Source organism: Saccopteryx bilineata, chromosome 11 (genome assembly GCF_036850765.1).
Source record: "Saccopteryx bilineata isolate mSacBil1 chromosome 11, mSacBil1_pri_phased_curated, whole genome shotgun sequence".
NCBI classification, from domain to species: Eukaryota; Metazoa; Chordata; class Mammalia; order Chiroptera; family Emballonuridae; genus Saccopteryx; species Saccopteryx bilineata.
Window position 1 is genome coordinate 16,727,856 of NC_089500.1, and position 21,621 is coordinate 16,749,476.

At 38.9% G+C, this 21,621-nt stretch overlaps 1 protein-coding gene across 1 annotated transcript in view; it reads right to left on the reverse strand.

Annotated features, from left to right (window-relative positions):
• Positions 1 to 20,675, reverse strand: part of LOC136315033 (uncharacterized) — a 47,176-nt gene extending 26,501 nt beyond the window's left edge. The window contains exons 1-4 of the mRNA XM_066246235.1: positions 20,576 to 20,675; positions 16,086 to 16,124; positions 11,875 to 12,089; positions 11,199 to 11,304 (exon numbers count right to left, since the gene is read on the reverse strand). Coding sequence (XP_066102332.1) covers positions 11,199 to 11,304; positions 11,875 to 12,089; positions 16,086 to 16,124; positions 20,576 to 20,675 — 460 coding nt within the window. The remainder of the gene's footprint in view (positions 1 to 11,198; positions 11,305 to 11,874; positions 12,090 to 16,085; positions 16,125 to 20,575) is intronic.
• Between the last annotated feature and the right edge of the window lie 946 nt (positions 20,676 to 21,621).

Consider the following 21,621-nt stretch of genomic DNA (forward strand, 5'->3'; position numbering starts at 1 on the left):
AATAAGAGGGAACCAGAAAAAAGGAGAAAAAAAAAAGAATAATAAAGAAGAAAAAATAAAAATAATAAGTAAAAATCTGTTGTATTAAGTGGAGCGAAGACTAAATACAATGGAGACCTTGGGTTGGGAGGAATGCTAGTGAGTTAAAAAGCAACGTAAAAAGTACCCAAAATGCCACAAAAATAAACAAAAACAAAAGTGAAAAAGAAAAATAAAACCAAAAAAAAAACCTTGAGTCCCAAATTAAATAATTTATTCGTGATTGAGGATTAAATGGGAGGAAAAGTAAAATGAGAAAAGAAAAAACGAATAGAAAGGAAAAAATAAGAAAAAGAGAAAAACAAAGGAAGAAAAAAAAAGGAAGAGAAAAAAACAAAATAAACCAAAACAAAAAAAACAAAAGAGGAGAGAGTGAGAGTTAAGTGTTTTGGAGTATAACCTTAAAGGAGGGTGAGGATGAAGAAAAGAAATTAAATGTAACACTCATGGGTAGTGTAGTTCAAGAAAAGGGAAGCATAAGATGGGCAAAGAATAAAAGGACCTAGGTGGAGGAAATAGAAATAATAATAATAAAGGCAATAAGATAGAAGAAACAAACAACAACAACAAAAAAATTAGTGGAACAAGTTGTAAAGTCTGTGGATTTTTCTTGATTTTGAGAGGTTAACTTCTTCCTTTTTCTTTTCTCTCCCTCTTCCTTGTCGGTGACTCTGTACCCCAGGCTCTGCCCCTGTGTCACACTTAGGTAGGGATTTGCAGTTGATGGGATTCTATGGCAATGTCATATAATTGGCTTTAGTCTTGCTGGTAGTCAAGGCTTGTTGGCGTTTGCAGGGTCCAACGATGAGAGAGTTTGCTTTCCTGGAGTCTCTCTCCTAGTCCCCCCCTCCTGAATTAGCAGCCTGGTGATGCAGCTATAAGGCTGCTACTGCTTCTGCCTGGGGAGTAAGAAGCTCAAAGAGCTAGGAAATCCCCACTCTATCCCCACTCAGCGCAAGGACTTTGGGAAAGGCTCTGGCAGTCAGAGCCTCCAGTGTAATCAGGCGGGGGTGGGAGTCAATTGTTGTCAAGGTGACTGTTCAGTGCCTAGCATTCAGTTGGACTACTCAACCCAGGCTTTCCACACTTTGTAGCCTGTTTTTGCTGGGAAGAGGAGGCACTAGTCTCTGCTTGCGACTGGTGTAGTATAGATCTTATTATCTGCCAAGTCCCTCTTGTTAGCGTTTATCCCTGAATATGGAGGCTCTATCAATCAGAAGTTGCCTCCGCCCCTTTAGCGAGAGGCACTAAAAAATATCACGCCTCTTGTCTTGGATCGCTGAACTGAGAGAGATCTTATCAATTAGAGCCCCGTGGGTGCGCAGATTTCATGAGTTAACCTAATTTCAGTGATTGGGTCCGTAGCTGTGCTCCCGAAGGTATTTCAGGCTGCCTGCGTGCCCCTCCCCCATCGCTTGATTGTTAGTTTGAATGGCTGGGTGAGGTGCCCCGCCCACAGAGAGAATCTCCCAAGTAGGAAAGACCGCCCTGGCGCCTCTCCCGCTCGCCCTGCTGCTGGCGGCTGGGGCACACTGGGCGCAGGATAATGGGGCACCCTGGGTGTGCGGGCCAGTAGGGCGCTCTGGGCGCGTGGGATGCCCAGGGCATGCGCGCAAATGGGGTGCTCCGGGCACCGGTGGCTGGGGACTCTCACTCACAGTGCGCGGGCCGCTGGGAACGCTAGTGGTGCTTGCTCTGCGACCGGACCGTGGTACCAGGCGCGCGCCAGCGGCTGCTCGCAGCGCTTAGGCTGCCGCTCCCTGAGTGTGGGCCGACTCACCACAGGCGCACTCCCTCCGCGGCTTGAATGAATGTCCCTGCGGTAGTTAGCTTCCTCCACACTCTCGTCTCTCAGATTCAAGAGATAACAGTCCTTTCGCTTTCAGTTTGTGTGGAACTCCGGAATGCTCCGAGGATAAATTTTTCTGTTTCTAGTTGATAAATTTGTTGTGATTTTGGGGAGATCTGTCGGATGCACTGCTCACGGCGCCATTTCCGTGACGTCACTCTGAAACTTGATTTCTACCACAAAGAGAATATCATAGACTTCTTTCTAAAACATTTCATATAGATGTACTTCATTCCTAAATTTTGAGTAGTTACATAATATTTAACAGCATGGAAAAACTATAACTTATAAAAGCATTATTCTGTTGATGTACTTTGACTATTTTCATTTTTTCACTATTATACATAATGATACAATGAACACCTTTGTACAAATATTTGGATATAATTGTGTGACTATTTTTTTTAAATAAATTTCTGTAAGTTGAATCACCAGGTCAAAGGTTATGTACATTTTCCACTTTTTAAAGGTTTCACCAAAGTGACCTCTATAGAGTTTGTACCAACACCACTAACAATATTTTTATATTCTTCATATCTGATGGGTGAAAAATCATATCTCACTGTAATTTTAATCTGTGTCTTTCTTAGAGAAATTGGCAATAGCAGTATCAGATGGATATTGACCATTTGTTATATTTTCTACTGTGAATTGTCTGTCTATATACTTTGCCCACATTTCTGTCATTTATTTCTTTTATTATTTATTATAAGTAAGTCTTTTTTTATTAATTTTACTAGGGTGACATCAATAAATCAGGGTACATATGTTCAAAGAAAACATGTTCAGGTTATCTTGTCAATCAATTATGTTGCATACCGATCACCCAAAGTCAGATTGTCCTCCGTCACTTTCTATCTAGTTTTCTTTGTGCTCCTCCTCCTCCCCCTTTTCCTCTACCCCCCTCCCCGTAACCACCACACTCCTATCAATGTCTCTTAGTCTCTTTTTTATGTCCCACCTACGTATGGAATAATGCAGTTCCTGTTTTTTTTCTGATTTACTTATTTCACTTCATATAATGTTATCAAGATCCCACCATTTTGTTGTAAATGATCCGATGTCATCATTTCTTATGGCTGAGTAGTATTCCATAGTATATATGTGCCACATCTTCTTCATCCAGTCTTCTATTGAAGGGCTTTTTGGTTCTTTCCATGTCCTGGCCACTGTGAACAGTGCTGCAATGAACATGGGGCTGCATGTGTCTTTACGTACAAATGTTTCTGAGTTTTTGGGGTATATACTCAGTAGAGGGATTGCTGGGTCATAAGGTAGTTCTATTTTCAATTTTTTTAGGAACCACCATACTTTCTTCCATAATGGTTGTACCACTTTACATTCCCACCAACAGTGAATGAGGGTTCCTTTTTCTCCACAGCCTCTCCAACATTTGCTATTACCTGTCTTGCTAATGACAGCTAATCGAACAGGTGTGAGGTGGTATCTCATTGTAGTTTTGATTTGCATTTCTCTAAAACCTAATGAAGATGAGCATCTTTTCATATATCTGTTGGCCATTTGTATTTCTTCCTGGGAGAAGTGTCTGTTCATGTCCTCTTCCCATTTTTTTATTGGATTGTTTGTTTATTTGTTGAGTTTTATGAGTTCTTTGTATATTTTGGATATTAGGCCCTTATCTGAGCTGTTGTTTGAAAATATCATTTCCCATTTAGTTGGCTGTCTATTTTGTTGTCAGTTTCTTTTGCTGAGGAAAAACTTCTTAGTCTGATGTAATACCATTCATTTATTTTTGCTCTCACTTCCCTTGCCTTTGGAGTCAAATTCATAAAATGCTCTTTAAAACCAAGGTCCATGACTTTAGAACCTATGTCTTCTTCTATGTACTTTATTGTTTCAGGTCTTATATTTAGGTCTTTGATCCATTTAGAATTAATTTTTAGTACAAAGGGACAAACTGTAGTTGAGTTTCACTCTTTTGCATGTGGCTTTCCAGTTTTCCCAGCACCATTTGTTGAAGAGGCTTTCTTTTCTCCATTGTGTGTTGTTGGCCCCTTTATCAAAAATTATTTGACCATATATATGTGGTTTTATTTATGGACTTTCTATTCTGTTCCATTGGTCTGAATGTCTATTTTTTCAGCCAATACCATGCTGTTTTGATTGCCGTAGCTCTATAATACAGTTTGAAGTCAAGTATTGTAATATCCCCAGCTTCATTCTTTTTCTTTAGGATTGCTTTGGCTATTTGAAGTTTTTTATAGTTCCATATAAATCTGATGATTTTTTGTTCCATTTCTTTAAAAAATGTCATTGGAATTTTGATGGAAATTGCATTAAATTTGTATATTTCTTTGGGTAATATGGCCATCTTGATTATATTTATTCTTCCTATCCAAGAACAAGGAATATTCTTCCATCTCATTATATCTTTTTGTATTTCCCTTAACAATGGTTTTTAGTTTTCATTATATAAGTCCTTTACATTCTTTGTTATGTTTATTCCTATGTATTTTGTTGTTGTTGTTGCAATCGTGAAGGGATTATTTTTTTGAGTTTGTTCTCAAATGTTTCATTGTTGGCATATAGAAAGGCTATGGACTTTTATATGTTAATTTTGTATTCTGCGACCTTACTGTATTGGCTTATTGTTTCTAGTAGTCTTTTTGTAGATTCTTTGGGGGTTTTGATGTATAGGATCATATCATCTGCAAAAAGTGATACCTTTACTTCTTTTCCGATATGAATGCCTTTTATTTCCTTGTCTTGTCCGATTGCTCTGGCTAGAACCTCTAGCACCATATTAAATAAGAGTGGAGAGAGTGGACAACCCTGTCTTGTTCCTGATTTAAGGGGGAAAGCCTTCAGTTTTGTGCCATATACTATGATGTTAGCTGATGGTTTATCATATATGGCCTTTATCGTGTTGAGATATTTTCCTTCTATACCCATTTTGTTGAGAGTCTTAAAATTGTGTTGTATTTTATCGAATGCCTTTTCTGCATCTATTGATAAGATCATGTGGTTTTTGTTTTTTGCTTTGTTGATTTGGTGTATTACGTTAACCGTTTTACGTATGTAGAACCATCCTTGAGATTCTGGCGTGAATCCCAGTTGATCGTGATGTGTTATTTTTTTAATATGTTGTTGTATTCGATTTGTTAGTATTTTGTTTAGTATTTTAGCATCTGTATTCATCAGAGATATTGGTCTGTAGTTTTCTTTCTTTGTGCCATCCTTGCCTGGTTTTGGTATGAGGGTTATGTTGGCCTCATAAAATGTGTTTGGAAGTATTGCTTCTTCTTCAATTTTTTGGAAGACTTTGAGTAGAATAGAAACCAAGTCTTCTTTTAATGTTTGATAGAATTCACTAGTATAACCGTCTGGGCCTGGACTTTTATTTTTGGGGAGATTTTTAATAGTTTTTTCTATTTCTTCCCTACTAATTGGTCTGTTTAGGCTTTCTGTTTCTTCTTGACTCAGTCTAGGAAGATTGTATTGTTCTAAGAATTTATCCATTTTTTCTAGATTGTTGAATTTAGTGGCATAAAGTTTTTCATAGTATTCTACAATAATTCTTTGTATATCTATGATGTCCGTGGTGATTTCTCCTCTTTCATTTTGGATTTTGTTTATATGAGTCCTTTCTCTTTTTTCCTTGGTGAGTCTTGCCAAGGGTTTGTCAATTTTGTTGATCTTTTCAAAGAACCAGCTCCTTGTTCTATTAATTTTTTCTATAGTTTTTCTGTTCTCTATTTCATTTATTTCTGCTCTGATTTTTATTATCTCCTTTCTTCAGCTGGTTTTGGGTTGTCTTGTTCTTCTTTTTCTAGTTCCTTAAGGTGTGAAGTTAAGTGGTTCACTTGGGCTCTCTCTTGTTTGTTCATATAGGCCTGAAGTGATATGAACTTTCCTCTTATCCACTGCTTTTGCTGCATCCCATAAATTCTGATATGTCATATTGTCATTTTCATTTGTCTGTATATATCTTTTGATCTCTGCGCTTATTTCTTCTCTGACCCATTCATTTTTTTAAAGTATGTTGTTTAGTTTCCACATTTTTGTGGGGGTTTTTTCCTCTTTTTTGCAGTTGAATTCTAGTTTCAAGGCTTTATGATCAGAAAATATGCTTGGTACAACTTTGATTTTTCTGAATTTGTTGATGTTTTTGTGGCCCAACATATGGTCAATTCTTGAGAATGATCCATGTACACTGGAGGAAAATGTATACTCTGTCGCTTTGGGATGAAGTGTCCTGTAGATGTCTATCATATCCAGGTGTTCTAGTATTTCGTTTAAGGCCACTATATCTTTATTGATTCTCGGTTTAGATGACCGATCTAGAGCCATCAGCGGTGTATTGAGGTCTCCAAGTATGATTGTATTTTTGTCACTTTTTGTTTTAAGGTCAATAAGTAGCTGTCTTATATATTTTGGTGCTCCTTGGTTTGGTGCATATATATTAAGAATTGCTATGTCTTCTTGATTCAGCATCCCCTTAATCATTATGAAATAACCATTTTTGTCTTTGAGCACTTTTGCTGTCTTGTAGTCAGCATTATCAGATATGAGTATTCCTATGCCTGCTTTTTTTGGATGTTATTTGCTTGAAGTATTGTTTTCCAGCTTTTCACTTTGAATTTGTTTTTATCCTTGTTGCTTAGATGAGTTTCTTATAGGCAGCATACAGTTGGATTTTCTTTTTTAATCCATTCTGCTACTCTGTGCCTTTTTATTGATGAGTTTAATCCATTTACATTTAGTGTAATTATTGACACTTGTGAGTTCCTTATTGCCATTTTATACATTGCTTTCTGTTAGTTGTCTGTCTTCTTTGATTCTTCTCTTTAGTTTTCCTATCTTTTGTTTTTGTTTGGTTGTATTCCATACATCTTTCCTCTGTTGCTATCTTTTTTAAATCATGTGCTTCTGTGGTGGTTTTTTCAATGGTGGTTACCATTAAGTAATGAAAAGGGTTCCTACCCTATTCATTGTAGTGCACTATCTAGTGAGTACTTTTGCACTCTATCGTCCTTTGCTACTGTTAATCTCCATCCTCTCCCATTTTTTGTTGTTGTTGTCACAGTTTAAATTTGGTTTTATCGTGTTCTTGGTGGAGCTTTTACTTGTGGTTTTGTTTTGTTCTTTTTATCTGGTTGGAAAACCCCCTTTAGTAATTCCTGGAGTGGGGGTTTTCTGATGATAAATTCCCTCATCTTTTCTGTATCTGTGAATGTTTTTATTTCTCCTTCATATTTGAAGGATAGCTTTGATGGGTATAGTATTCGTGGCTGAAAGTTCCTCTCTTTCAGGACTTTAAATATTGGGGTCCACTCTCTTCTAGCTTGTAGAATTTCTGTTGAGAAATTGGATGATAATCTAATGGGCCTTCCTTTATATGTTGTATTCTTCTTTCCCCTGGCTGCCTTGAGAATTTTTTCTTTGCTGTTGGTTTGTGCCAATTTCATTATGATGTGCCTTGGAGTAGGTTTGTTGGGGTCAAGAAAACTCGGAGTTCTGTTTACTTCTTGAATTTGAGGCTTTAGTTCTTTCCACAGGCTTGGGAAATTCTCATCTATTATTTGTTTGAATATTTCTCCATTCCATTATCTCTCTCTTCTCCCTCTGATATACCTATTATTCTTATGTTATTTTTTGATGGAGTCAGATAATTCTTGTAGGGCTTTCTCATTTTTTTTTAATTTTTGAGTCTCTTCCTTCTTCCCTCTTTGTGCCTCAAGTTACTTATCTTCTATTTCAATAATCCTACCTTCTATCTGACCTGTTCTATTAGCTAAGCTTGTTACCTCGTTTTTCAGCTTGTGAATTGAGTTTTTCATCTCTGTTTGATTTGTTTTTATAGTTTCATTTTCCTTGGTAATATATTCTTTGTGTTCATTGAGTTGTTTTCTGAGCTCCCTAAATTGCCTTTCTGTGTTTTCTTGTATATCTCTGAGTATTTTTAGGATTTCTATTTTAAATTCTCTGTCATTTAGCTCCAAGGTTTCCAATATATTAATTTTTTTCTCCATAGATTTTTCCTCATCTATCTGTGCTACCTCTCTGTCTTTTGTATCCATGATATTCGATTTCCTTTTCCTTAATAGCATCTTAGCGTTTAGTGTGGAACTTCTGGAGGTTCCAAGGATAGAGTTTTTCTGTCTCTGGTTGAAGATCTTGTTGAATTTTGGGGGAGATTTATTGGTATCACTCCGTTCAGCGTCATTTCTCGATGTCACTCCCAAGTAAGTCTTTTTATATGACTGTGAAGCCTTCGTTTTTTTTTTTTTTTCTTTCATCATATGAGTTGAGAACAAAAATTCTAGAGTCATATTGATGGAACAAAATTCTACTTTTGGCACTCTAATTATGTGTTTCTCTACAAGTTACTTAATTTCCTTGTACCTATGTTCTTTCATATGCCAATATTTATAGTAAGAATACTTATCTCCTAGAATGTTGTGAGGATTGATTGAGACCTCAGTTTAAAGTGCTTGAACAATGCCTGGCACATAGTCATCACCCAATAGGCACTCAATATTTATTAGTTTGTTTCAAAGGCAAGATTAAATGGCTCAGTTAACCTGTTTCCATGTCTACAAAATCCATTACTTGCATTCTAAATTTACTGTGGAGATTAAATAAGATAGAATAAGGGGCTTAAGATAGTAAGAGATCTTCATAATAAAACAGGGGTCCCCAAACTTTTTACACAGGGGGCCAGTTCACTGTTCCTCATACCATCGGAGGGCTGGACTATAAAAAACTATGGGCAAATCCCTATGCACACTGCACATATTTTATCTTAAAGTAAAAAAACAAAATTGGAACAAATACAATATTTAAAATAAAAAACAAGTAAATTTAAATCAACAAACTGACCAGTATTTCAATGGGAACTATGGGCCTGCTTTTGGCTAATGAGATGGTCAATGTGCTCCTCTCACTGACCACCAACGAAAGAGGTGCCCCTTCTGGAAGTGTGGCAGGGGGCCAGATAAATGGCCTCAGGGAGCCACATGCAGCCCGTGGGCTGTAGTTTGGGGACCCCTGTAATAAAACATCTCCTTTCATCATCTTACCTAAAAGTTGTTACATAACGGAGAATGTCACCATGTAGAGTCTGCCTATATGCCACTATAATAGTGAGAATTTACATTTCTTGAGCACTCCATATATACTAGAGATCAGACTGCTTCATGCATATTGTCTCATGTAATTCTCAACACCTATAAATTAATTTCTGTTTAAAAGATGAAGATACTGATGTGTATATAAATGTATAAGTTGCCCAAGGTCACATGCCAGTAAGGGGCAGAACAGAAATTAAAGCCAGAGAATATGACTCCAGAGTTCATGACCTTGACCACTATATTCTACTAATCACTTGACAGTGACTGAAACTAAAAGAGCTTTTACCTTTGCTTGTAGAATAATAAATAAAATTTCAATTTTATTTGAAATCTAAAAATAAGAATAGCCTGACCAGGCGGTGGTCCAGTGGATAGAGCATCTAACTGGGACACAGAGGATCCAGGTTCAAAACACCAAGGTCATCAACTTGAGTGTGGGCTCATCTAGTTTGAGCAAGGCTTACCAGCTTGAGCCCAGGTCACTGGCTTGAGCAAGGGGTGACTCGGTCTGCTATAGCCCCCCGGTCAAGGCACAAATGAGAAAGCAATCAATGAACAACTAAGGAACCACAACAAAAAATTGATGCTTCTCATTTCTCTCTCCCTTCTGTCTATATCTGTCCCTCTCTCTCTGTCTCTGTCACACACACAGAAAAAATTTAAAAATAAGAATAAAACATGTGGCATGTTATTAGGTTAAGTGTTCTATAGAAATATAATAACAGTCTTCCCAAATTAGATTTATTTTTGGCTTCCTACACAACCTCACATAGTTATCAATTATATTTACCACATTGACAAGTCTACCAAATATCAAAAACGGGAAATATCAATAATTTTTTTAATAAATAACATTTCTAAATCTTGAGTTCAAAATTAATTATCAAAATAATCTGCCTGTGTGTAGGATCTGGGGAGCCTTATGTTGGGTTAAGGTGCCACCCGTAGCAAACATTGAAGTAATCTGCACAAAATATGTCTGTGGACTCTTTCTCTCCATGTTTATTTCAATAGTAGTTCCTCGCACTAAATCCCACTCTATCGGCCATGGTCCATTTTTACTCTGTAGATATTTCCATTCATTATTAACAGCTTTTGGAATGCAGGAACTATTTTTGAAAGGCAATGAGCCAAGCAGACATATCTGGAGGCTTCACAGATGGCATTTTTTAGAATAGTTTTGTTTTCATTCTGCTATTGAAAAGTCCTTTTAGACCCCTTTGCAGACTGCAATAATGAGCTCACATTAACTGATACATGATGTGTGCTTCTGCTATTTTTCCTCTGCTTCACTTGGCAATTAAACACACGATTTCCCTGCAAATGACTATAATTTTTTGCTTCCATAATATTTATGTCAACTCCAGAGGAGCTGGGAGTTGGCATCCTGAAAACCTGACCATCTGAGGCAATGGCAGCAGCTTGTAATTTCATCTGTATCCACTAATTACGGGATGATCAGAACACTAGAAATAAAAAAATCATATGCTGAAAAACCATAATGTGTGCCCTCAGCTGGCTAAGTCAGTAATTTGAAGCCATGTGCAAATGAGCACATAACTCTCTGAGTGATTTATTGCTGTTTGGGGAATATAGGCTGACCTTTGAAAATATTTCATTTGACCTGAACTACAAACTTCATGCAGAATGTAACTGAAAGCCCCATGCAGATCTTGCCAAGAGGTCTGCTAAAGTGGCCCCTGCTTATGTCAAAAGGCATGATCAGAACACATGTTCTGCAGAACTATCGAGACAGTCTGAACGAGGTGGCATTCAGTTGAAGGCAGAATCCATATACTGAAACATCTGTGGTTACTTGGATTTCTGCATTTGGGCATCATGGAAAGAATATGACATGGGGGCTTAAGCTTTTGTTACCCAAAAAGTTCCAATTCCCTCTTTTCACATTCTAAGTTCACTGGGACTTAAAACAGTAATCTAGCCTAGTTGCCTTACTTTGCATATAATAAAATTTAGATCTAAAAAGATGACATTGTTTTCCCTAAGTTGCATGCTTAAATAGTGGCAAAGCCACACTAAGATCCTGGCCCCTTCATTCCAGTGTCATTTCTACCTTATTACCCAGGGTCATTGCTGGGTTCACGGCTGGCTCCTTGCTTCAGTGGGGAGAACTGACTGGCTAATTGCACAGGGCCTTCCCCACATAAAATGACTCTCTTGTCTAACAGACACATCCCCAAGCTGTGGCCTCACACAGCTCTCCCGTTTCGTATCGCGTCCCACATTTCTGAGTTTCACTGACATGGATGCACAGACTATTCCACTAAATAAACGAACATGGTGATTTACATTCTTCAGGCCCTAGAGATATAAAAACAGCATAAAGTCAATTCTTGTTATTCTCCGTAGCTACATTCTATAATGTAACTTCAACCACTGAATTAGCAAATATAGAACTCTTACTCCCAGAAGAAATAAAGGGTTATGTTTCTGAAAGCCTGTGGTCACATTTTCATCAACTAATCAATACATAACTTTGTTTTATGTGTGTTTTTGTTCAAAGACATCTGACTTAATGTATATTGTTGGCTCATTAACATTGAACTCATGGATAACAGAACTATGATCATGCTTAAACAAAGCTTATCTAACAAACATCTTTTTTTCATAAGGCACACCGCAGCCTTCTTGAGCTTAAGAATGCTAGATAGCACTTCAGCACTGTGCTTGGGGGCCATCACAAACTGTAATCGCCCACAAAAAGCACAAAAATGCAAAAAAGATCATGGCAATAAAAAGACTATGAAAAGGACATTCAACGAGCACAATGTCCTGCTGTTCAGTCTCAGCTATGAAACACGTACCTTCAGAAACTCCAATTTTCACCCCTCTGCTCATGTCTACTAGTCACTGCAGAAGTGTCGCAAGTACCGATTTGGGGTTATCATTAAATTTTAGTGAGTAGGTAAATTTGCAAATATGGAACCCAAGGATAACGAGGATCTGTTGTAGTCCCTGGTTCTGCTGAAGCCACAGCACTACGTGGTGTAGGACCAGAGTACAGAAGACACAAGGAGGGGAGGAGTCAGGGAAAATGCCAGAGGGGTAAGGAAGACTTGAGACCGACTGCAAAGAGCTGACAGAATCTAAAAGGACAAAAGAGAATAAATATCCAAGTTGATTCTTCAGTTTTTCCTCTTCTTCTGTGGAACAGTAAAATGGAAAATCTCCGTAGCCTTGCTACTTTAATAATAGAAGTAGGAGTTATCAAAGTAGGGCCAGTGGGCAATACAACTAGAACACCTTTCATTGCTTTTATGCCACACAATTAATAGCACAATATACATCCCCCCAATGTTAAACAAAGTGAGGACCCTAGAGGAACCTCTAATGTATCTACAAGGAGGTCATTCCCTTCCCATATTTCTGCTCTAGTCATTTAAATCTACCCTTCTGTAATCCAGTGTTACAGCCGAAGACGTGGCTATCTTTATATGGCTAAATGAAGAGAAATAACCAAAATTTGTCAAAAGGCCACCAGAGTTAACAAGGAGCATGAATTTTCTCTTTTTCATTTGATTCCTACAGAAAACAAAGACTCAGGCTCTACCTTATTAATAAAAAATGCATCCCTAAAGCCATTTCTTCCTGAGAGCTTTCTGTCATACACCCTTGGTTAAACTGAAGGCAGTTAGAGAAAAATACTTAGAAGCCCGTGAAGGGTTAGATCTTAATATCATGTCTTATGCTTTGCATCTTTATGCTCCTTTATTTGGCTCCTAGTTCTATTAGAATCTATAAGCTAGAAATTGTTTTGTGAGTCCCCAAACTGCTCTTTTCCCAGTAGCCTCATTTTAACCTAATGACCATAATTGTTTCTAAGAATAACCATAATTATCCTTCACATTTATATTGGGTTTTCACACATATTATCTTGTTTGAGCCTCAGAGCAATCTCATGAGGTAAGTCCAGTTTATGGGGGAGGACATTGTGATTCCCAGAGGGTTGAGGAGCTTATCAAGGTCATAGAACCTGTAAGGGGTCAGAGGGAGGGGGAACAGAACTGAAACAGGCCTTGGTTCATGAAATGTAAAAATAAAGATCATCCTGAGGTGAATTTTCATATATTTTGGGTGTTGGCTTTACTTTTTTTTAGATAAGTGAATTATAACATAATCACTACAGATTCTGTCTTTTCTCTCCGGGAGCTTAGAACTTAGCACTAGCACATACAAATAAACGCTTAATAACAGCTCTACTAAACACTACAAAAAAAATCAGTACCTTGAAGAGATATCTTCCCTCCCACGTTCACTGCAGCATTATGCACTAAAGCCAAGATATGGCGACAATCTAGGTGTCCATCAGCAAATGAATGGATAAGGAATATGCGGTATATACATATAATGAAATATTACTCAGCCATAATTTAAAAAAAAAAACCTGCCATTTGCAACTGCGTATGAATCTTGAGAATACTATGCTAAGTCAAATAAGCCAGACAAAGAAAATTATTGTACCATCTCACTAATATGTTGGATCTAAAAAAGTCAAATTCATAGGAGCAGCAAGTATAATGGTGGTTACAAAGAGCAGGTAAGTAGGAAAAATGGAGAGATGCTGGTCAAAGGGTATCAAGTGGCACTTATGTAGATGAATAAGTCTAGAGATGTAAATGTACAGCATGGTGACTGTAGTTAATAACACTATACTGTATATGGAAATCTGCTGAGAGTAGATATTAGTTACTCTCACACACAAAAAAATGATAACTATGTGAAGAGATGGATATGTTCATCAGCTTGACTATAGCAATCAATTTACTATTTATATGTATATCAAATCTTTACATTATACTTTAAATATGCACAAATTTTATTTCAATATTTTTAAATTTTTAAATAAAGAAAAATGCACTATGAATGAAAGTATTAGGTTTAGGCTCAGAGGCTCCTTTAAATCCAGAGCCCCTTTAAAACTTAAACTCCCCTCGCCCAACTTCCCACTAGGACTCAAAACAGAACATTCTGAGAGATCAGCTGCCATTCCATCCCCAGGGCAGTCTGCTTGAAGCTGTGGCCCTGCCCCAGGACCTTTGAACCAGCCCAGGTCTTCTTTTTACAACTGATGCTGATAATAGACAGCTGAGCCGGGATGGAAGCAATGTGGAGGAGCTGTGGCACGCCTGCAGTCCACATATGAAGAAATGTTACCCTTATCTATAAAGGCAGCGAGGTCAGCCGCTTTTTCCAAGACCCCTGACTAACCTCTATAAACCCTGCTCCAGCCGTCCCTGGGGCCGACACAGCTTAGTCTGTCTCAGCCAGTCTGCACCCAGGCGTTTGAAAACTCTTTTCCTTTTGGAACATACCAGCCTTGTGTTTTTGGTTGTCTCTCCCCAGTGCCCACCCACAGACCCGGGAAGGAGCTTAGCCTGTCAGCTCTCCCGTAGGGGATAAGGCAGTCTAGCTGGATTTCTCTCCAGGTCTCACCTAGTTGGGGGTTTATACCCACCTGCCAGTTGCCAAGGGAGACTGAAAACAGGTTTTCCCCCCCTCCAGTGGACCGGTCACCCAGTTTCAACCTTTCAGAAAGTACAGAATACAACCTCAACATTTTAATTTTCATAAAATGTGACTGCCATTTCTTTCCAAGAAAAGACTTTTATTCTAGGAAAAGTGAAAAACACTATTTTTTCAATAAATCTGCCCAGTGAAGATCAGACATTTTTCCTTATCTCTCTTGTTCTTTATCCTTTTTGCTTATTTCTCATTTTACTTCTGTGAACACTCCAGACAAGAGATCAAAGGAAGGAGACAAAAAGTTTCTTTTTAAATAAAATAACTATGGCTCACTCAGGGGTATTTTAAATAATTGTTATCCAATTTCATATGCATTAGCAGTTCTCATTTTATTCAGGCAAAGAACTGTGCCAAGGTTTAATGGCATTAACACTGAAATAATTTTCATTCCTGCTGAATTTCAGATAGTTCAGAAACCAGAAGTGTTTTCTTCTCTTCATTTGTGCCCTTTTTTTTTAAGATTTAGCTAAAATTTGCTAAAATAATGCCTGAAGTGTTCTGAGATCTGGATCCTATAACTAGATGCATCCAACTTAATTTACCTTCATAACAAGTTAAGCAGGTTACCTGAAAAATGACTTCAAAAAATGTTTTTTTTAATTACGAACGATAATGTTTACTTTTATTATCTTTTTGTTGCTTATATCCTGGGAATTCACATGTCTAGCATCCAGTGTGATCCAACAGAGATCCTAAAATCTGGACTGACTCAATCAATTTGAAACGAAGATACAAAAGCACATCTATTGACTTCACTTAATGACACAAAGTCAAGTTTACATGTAAGACCATTATAAAAATAGTTTAAAAATATTTTCTTGCATATTTTGTAAAATTCTAATTTATATTATCAAATAAAATGTGAATGTTCTAGTAACATTTATTTATCAAAAATAAAACTCTAAAAAAATAAAAACCTTTGGGTTCCTTAAAATAAAATAACATTAACACCATGAGGTTATTTATTATCCTCAAAAAAGGACTCTAATTTCTTGGATAACTGGAATAGAAGCTACATTCCGAGCAATAATTATCTGAAGAACCAGTTTTTGTTTACTTTGTAACATGTAAAAGATGAACTTTCATTCAGAGTTTGGCCACAAATCAGAAACTTCTTGGTCCCTGTGAGTTCAGATAATTTTATATCCTCTGAAAATCTCTCCATTTTGGTAAAGCAATGTAACCCTTCAGCAGGTGATCAGAAAGCAACTGAGGAGTTATACTGCTAGAATCATTTCTTAGTTTATTGGATCATAGAACAATTTAATCCTATACCAGTATATCTCATTGTCATAATTTCAAGAATCTCACTGCAGATTAAAAAGAACATCTTTCCTGCTAGTCTGTCTGTCTGAATCTCTCACGGTCTAAAAAGGGTTTCCCCAACTGGGCCTGAGGAGCAAATTCCTGAAGATCTAGTACAAGTGATCATGGACAGGGAATACAACCATGCTTCCACTGGAGGACCAGAGGAACCACAGAGCTCTGACAAGCTTTCCCACAGGCAGTCTACTTGTACGTCCCCTACACCTTCACATGCAGGCTCCCTCTTTTCTTACTCTCCTTACAAGAACGATCTTTTTCAAGAATGCGTCTTCCTAGGAAATGGATCATAAATTTACAAGATACTCATGTTCCCCATCAGTATGGAGTTTAATTATTCTTTCCTCCAATTCACTTACTTAATTCTCACTTGGGCTGCTTCCAATACCCCTCCAATCTTTAAGTCTCTGCTTATCTCTCTCTCTTCCCTGCTACATTTCTCCTGACTACTCTTAATGCGTATCCTTTCTCTACATTTCAATATTTTTTGCTAATGGTGCCTGTCATCACACATGTAACCTATACTGTTTTGTATTATTATTTTTTCTATGTGTTGTGCCTCTCAAGTTGGCCTGGTAACTGGGACCATTATTGCACATTTACCTGTTATACACAAGAGAGCAAAAATGCCTGCTTTGGTAAGAAGTCAACCAAAATAACATTTCCTAAATTCAGGAAAGGGGAAAACTGCACTGTGGGGTTCAGGCTACCAAATTCTACTATCCAAATTAACTAAATTATAAAAAGGAATTAAAAACTTTTATCAGAAAGATTTATAATGGATTTCATAAGCTTAAAAAGTTCTTAATCCCCCTAAATAGTACCTTGTTTATAAAGAAATATATTACCTGGAGAGCACAAAGCATATAAAGAAACTTGGTCATCTGGACTATTTGAAATTCTCAAGAGACATTTCAACAAGTCCAAGATACAACACACGTTCAACTGAAATGGACGCCCGCCTCTCCGTATGTCCCTACCGTTCTCGGAGCTCCAAGGGGATCTGATTAGTTCTGTCGAGTCCCACCAGCACCGCCTCACCCAAGTACACATTAAAATCGAACCCCAGCAGCATCAACACTGATTCAGCCAAACCACGAGGTTAAAAACAAAAAAACACCTTAGAATGCTGAGAAGTCACAATACTTCAAAGAGTAAAGGTTAAGTACCCTCTATACAAGTCAGAGAAGGCTTATTTTTAGTAAAAAACAAACAAGAAATGTTTCAGTAACTAGCGCAGATGGCAACAGCAGCGTTGTGAGCAAAGACTGTGGCCCTGGAAGTGACCCTCACAAGCTGTTTCCCCTCAGCTTGCTAATACCTCACAGGTATTAATACACTGCAAGGATGAACTGCAAGGACTACTAAAGACCGGATCACATATTGCAAAATATGCTTTAAAAATAAACAAACAAAAAAACCCACCATTTCTTTCTGACCTGTCAAGCCTACCCAATGCACCCATACAACATACTGTCACATACCAGTCAAAGTCTTACCATGGACACCCCAGTGACTTTCCTAGTCATTTTGGCCATCAGAGACAGTCACCTGGGCTGCCCTTTCTGCAGTAGCCACGAGAGCTGGGGCAGATGTGTACATCCTTCCCAGGAGAAACTGCTGATGTGCAGCAGGGGAGGGAGCAGTGGGAGAGGAGTCCTCTGGCTTCCCTGGCCCCTGGGAAGGATCACAAGCTGCCCCGATGGGCTACTGAATTAAGGAGCTAGCCCTTAGGCAGTAGCCTTTATTTTTCTATTTTCATTGTTTTTAACGGACTGGCCCTTAGGCAGCAGGTTTTACAGTATGCACACAGGCCTCTTTCATGGGAAGCCTGGGTCAAGGGCAACTCTGCCCACTCCCCTGCACTGAGCCCTCGGAGGAAAGCCTGGCGTGCTCACTCACACTTTACGAACTGCTCCTAGGTTTGCTATAGTCTTGTGGGACTTGTGAACACAAGCCCTAACCTTTCAGAGCTGGCTGTTTTGGGAGCTGGTCCCTCTGGTGGGAGTCTTCAATGTTAGTGTGATAGATGTGCTTTTCAAGGAAGCTAGGAATTAAGGGTCCCTCCCAATTCCATGGTGCTGTGACAGGGGTGAGGTTGATTCTTGTCTCAGCCTTTCCTCCCTGTTTTGATGAGGCTATCTTCTCATTTGTCTGATGGGTAGGAGTCATGTGCCTAGTTTTGGGATCTGTCTCAGTGCGAATTTATCCAGATGTAGCTGGACATCGTGTGTCTCTGGAAGGAGGGAAGCTTGGGAGCCTCCTATGTCACCATCCTGGTCAAGCTTTCTGTATTTGGCTTATGGGTTTTTTTAAAGTATATCACAGAAGGAAAGCACCCTTTTCATCACAGCATCTTGGAGATTTGGACATAATCTCCATACCAGGGTACCTGCTATCACATGACATCACTAAGGATGTTAACCTCAAGCTAAGGTGGTACCTGTCAGGTTCTTCAATGTAAATTTCTATTTTTCTCTTTAGTCTTTGAAAGTGTGACTCTCATTACTCAGAAGCAGGCAGATAAAAAATTATCTAGAGAGGGTCCTGGCCGGTTGGCTCAGTGGTAGAGCGTCGACTTGGCGTGCAGGAGTCCCGGGTTCAATTCCCAGCCAGGGCACACAGGAGAAGCGCCCATCTGCTTCTCCACCCCTCCCCCTCTCCTTCTTCTCTGTCTCTCTCTTACCCTTCTGCAGCCGAGGCTCCAATGGAGCAAAGATGGCCCGGGCACTGAGGATGGCTCTGTGGCCTCTGCCTCAGGTGCTAGAATGGCTCTGGTTGCAACAGAGTGATGCCCCAGATGGGCAGAACATCGCCCCCTGGTGGGCATGCTGGGTGGATCCTGGTCAGGTGCATGCGGGAGTCTGTCTGACTGCCTCCCTGTTCCCAACTTCAGAAAAATACAAAATAAAAATTATCTAGAGAAAAAAAAGAACCACCAGAGACAAAACAAGAAAACCCAGAAAGAATACTGTCCATATAATCAAGAGACAAAAGAATGTTAGGAATAAGGGCAGGGTCAACAATCTCAAAAATGACGCAGGAAGTAAAGTGAGATATATAATTACTGAAAAGTGTCAATGAAAGGTTTTGATGACTCTAATAAGACTGATGTTAACTGTTGGATGGAGCAAAGCCAGAATGCCACAGGTTGGGCTAATTACAGAAAGTAGCCTTAGAGTGTAAATTACATATTTCAGAAGCCTGACCATGAAAGGAGCATATGGAGTGTGGTGGTTAGTTTCCTGAGTGCTTTGTGTTTATTATTGTTTTAAAGTCAAAGAGACTTAAAAAATATGTATGCTGAACAGAGATATTTGAGGTGGGGAGCAGAAATTAAAGATCTAGGCAACTTGGCTAGGTAAAGTAAGAGCATACCTTTTTTAAGTGCACTTAAAAGTCTTTTTTAAATATGCATAATCTTTGACCCAGCAATTCCATTTTTAGGCATTTTTCCTAAGGAAATATATGTACAAGGTAGCATTTATGTTAACAAACACAAAATATTCCAGGTGCGCACTGTACAGACTGGTTGAGTAAACTATGACACATCTATTAAATTGTTAGTAGTTGGCCATTAAAAATAATTATAGGCCCTGGTGGGTTGGCTCAGTGGTAGAGCATCGGCCTGGCTTGTGGAAGTCCTGGGTTCAATTCCTGGTCAGGGCACACAGGAGAAGTGCCCATCTGTTCTACACTCTTCCCCTTTCTTCTTCTCTCTCTCTCTCTCTCTCTCTCTCTTCTCTCTCTCCTCTCTCTCTCTCTTCCCGTCCCACAGCCAAGGCTCCATTGGAGCAAAGTTGGCCTGGGCGCTGAGGATGGCTCCATGGCCTCCACCTCAGGTGCTAGAATGGCTTCAGTTGCAATGAAGCAACACCCCAGATGGGTGGAACATCGCCCCCTAGTGGGCATGCTGGGTGGATCCCAGTCGGGCGCATGCCGGAGTCTGTCTCTCTGCCTCCTCGCTTCTCACTACAATACAATAAATACAATAAATACAATAAATTGCCTGACCTGTGGTGGCGCAGTGGATAAAGCGTCGACCTGGAAATGCTGAGGTCGCCGGTTCGAAACCCTGGGTTTGCCTGGTCAAGGCACATATGGGAGTTAATGCTTCCAGCTCCTCCCCCCTTCTCTCTCTCTCTGTCTCTCTCTCCTCTCTGCCTCTCCTCTCTAAAATAAATAAATAAAATAAAAAAAAAAGAATCACACTCACTTGCAAAATAAAACTTTATAAAAAAAAAAAAAGAAAAATACAATAATAATAATAATAATAATAATTGTATGAATCTATTTAATTTGGAAAGTTCTCAAGGCTATATTATTTGAAAAACAAATGTTTTCTTTTAATCCTAATTTGACCTTTCATGTATGTGTGTATATATGTAAATATATACACACATACTCAATATATATATAAAATTATATGTATATTTTGTGTATATATGTATATTTTATATGTGTGTGCATATGTATGCATATATATATAGAAACATTACAAATAAGAACAATTGTTGGCTCTGATTAATGGAAGTACAGAAAATCTGTTTTTCTTTTTGTGTTTTCTTGTACACTGATTTTTTTTTAAGTGATCATAATATGAAAAAAGATGGAATAAAAATTCACATACCTCCAGACTGGAATTACTGGACCAATAACTTCCCTTCTCGGTTTTGGAAGAGACAAGGCGGGTCCCGCTTCACTGGGGGGACAGGGCACCCCTAACGCTCGTATGGTTCACTGGGCACCGTAGAGTCCGCTCTCATCCCACTGGCAGCGGGACAAGCGACAACAGTTCTCCTGGGAAACGGGGGCTGACCTGTCATGGTTCACAACACCCCGCAGGCCAACCGAACCAGGGATGGTAACCTAAGCAGCCCCCAGAGAAACAAATTCCTTTCCCAGTGCGTGCTGAATGGTGGGGGACGAGCAAGCCAAGTTGGAGGAGACAAAGCCACCCCCCCACACACACACCGTATTTGTTTTCACCTAAGTGAATGCTTCTCCCAAAATATGGGGCAAATCAACAGAAACTCTGTCATATATGGGTAATTTACTTTGACAGTGTAGGGAAAACATTGAATTTAGCATGTAATTTCACACACATGAAGGCATGTGAGCCTCACAAGCCCTAAGGGAGGTGGAAAAGAAATGCTCTTTTTTCATCTGAGGAAACTGAGGTTCAGAGAAGTTACGCTGCTCATACGAGTCCTCTCAATGAGCGAGCGTTCAAGTCCGAATTAAAACCAGACCTTCTGATCGCCAGTTCTGAGTCCTTCCCTTCTCCACAGGGCACCCAAATGGGTCTCACTGTACGAATCACTGGGGCTTGGGGGAAAATTTGGAATTCCAGACCAGCTTTTCCTTGATGATTCTAATTCGGCAGGTCTGAGATGGAGTCTGGAAATCTCTATTTTTTTAAAAAGCTCCCCACATGATATTTGTGATGAGCCAGTTTCAGAAATGCTAACACAATCACATATATCATATATATATATATATAATAGAGGAATTTTTATTCTTAATCACTATTGGGTGTTTAAGTATCAAGATTAACTTAGACAAGGGCAGAGCTTTTGCATGAGCACTGACCTGTTCCATTCCAAACAGGGCGCATGTGAGCCTTTTTTGGTATGTGCTGTTGACCCTTGAACCATACGAGCGTTAGGGGTGCTCTGTCCTCCAAGTCAAAAATCCACATATAACTTTTGACTCACCGGTCACACCTGAGTATGAGGGTTATGTCCAGGCCTCCCGCGGATGTCTAAATCC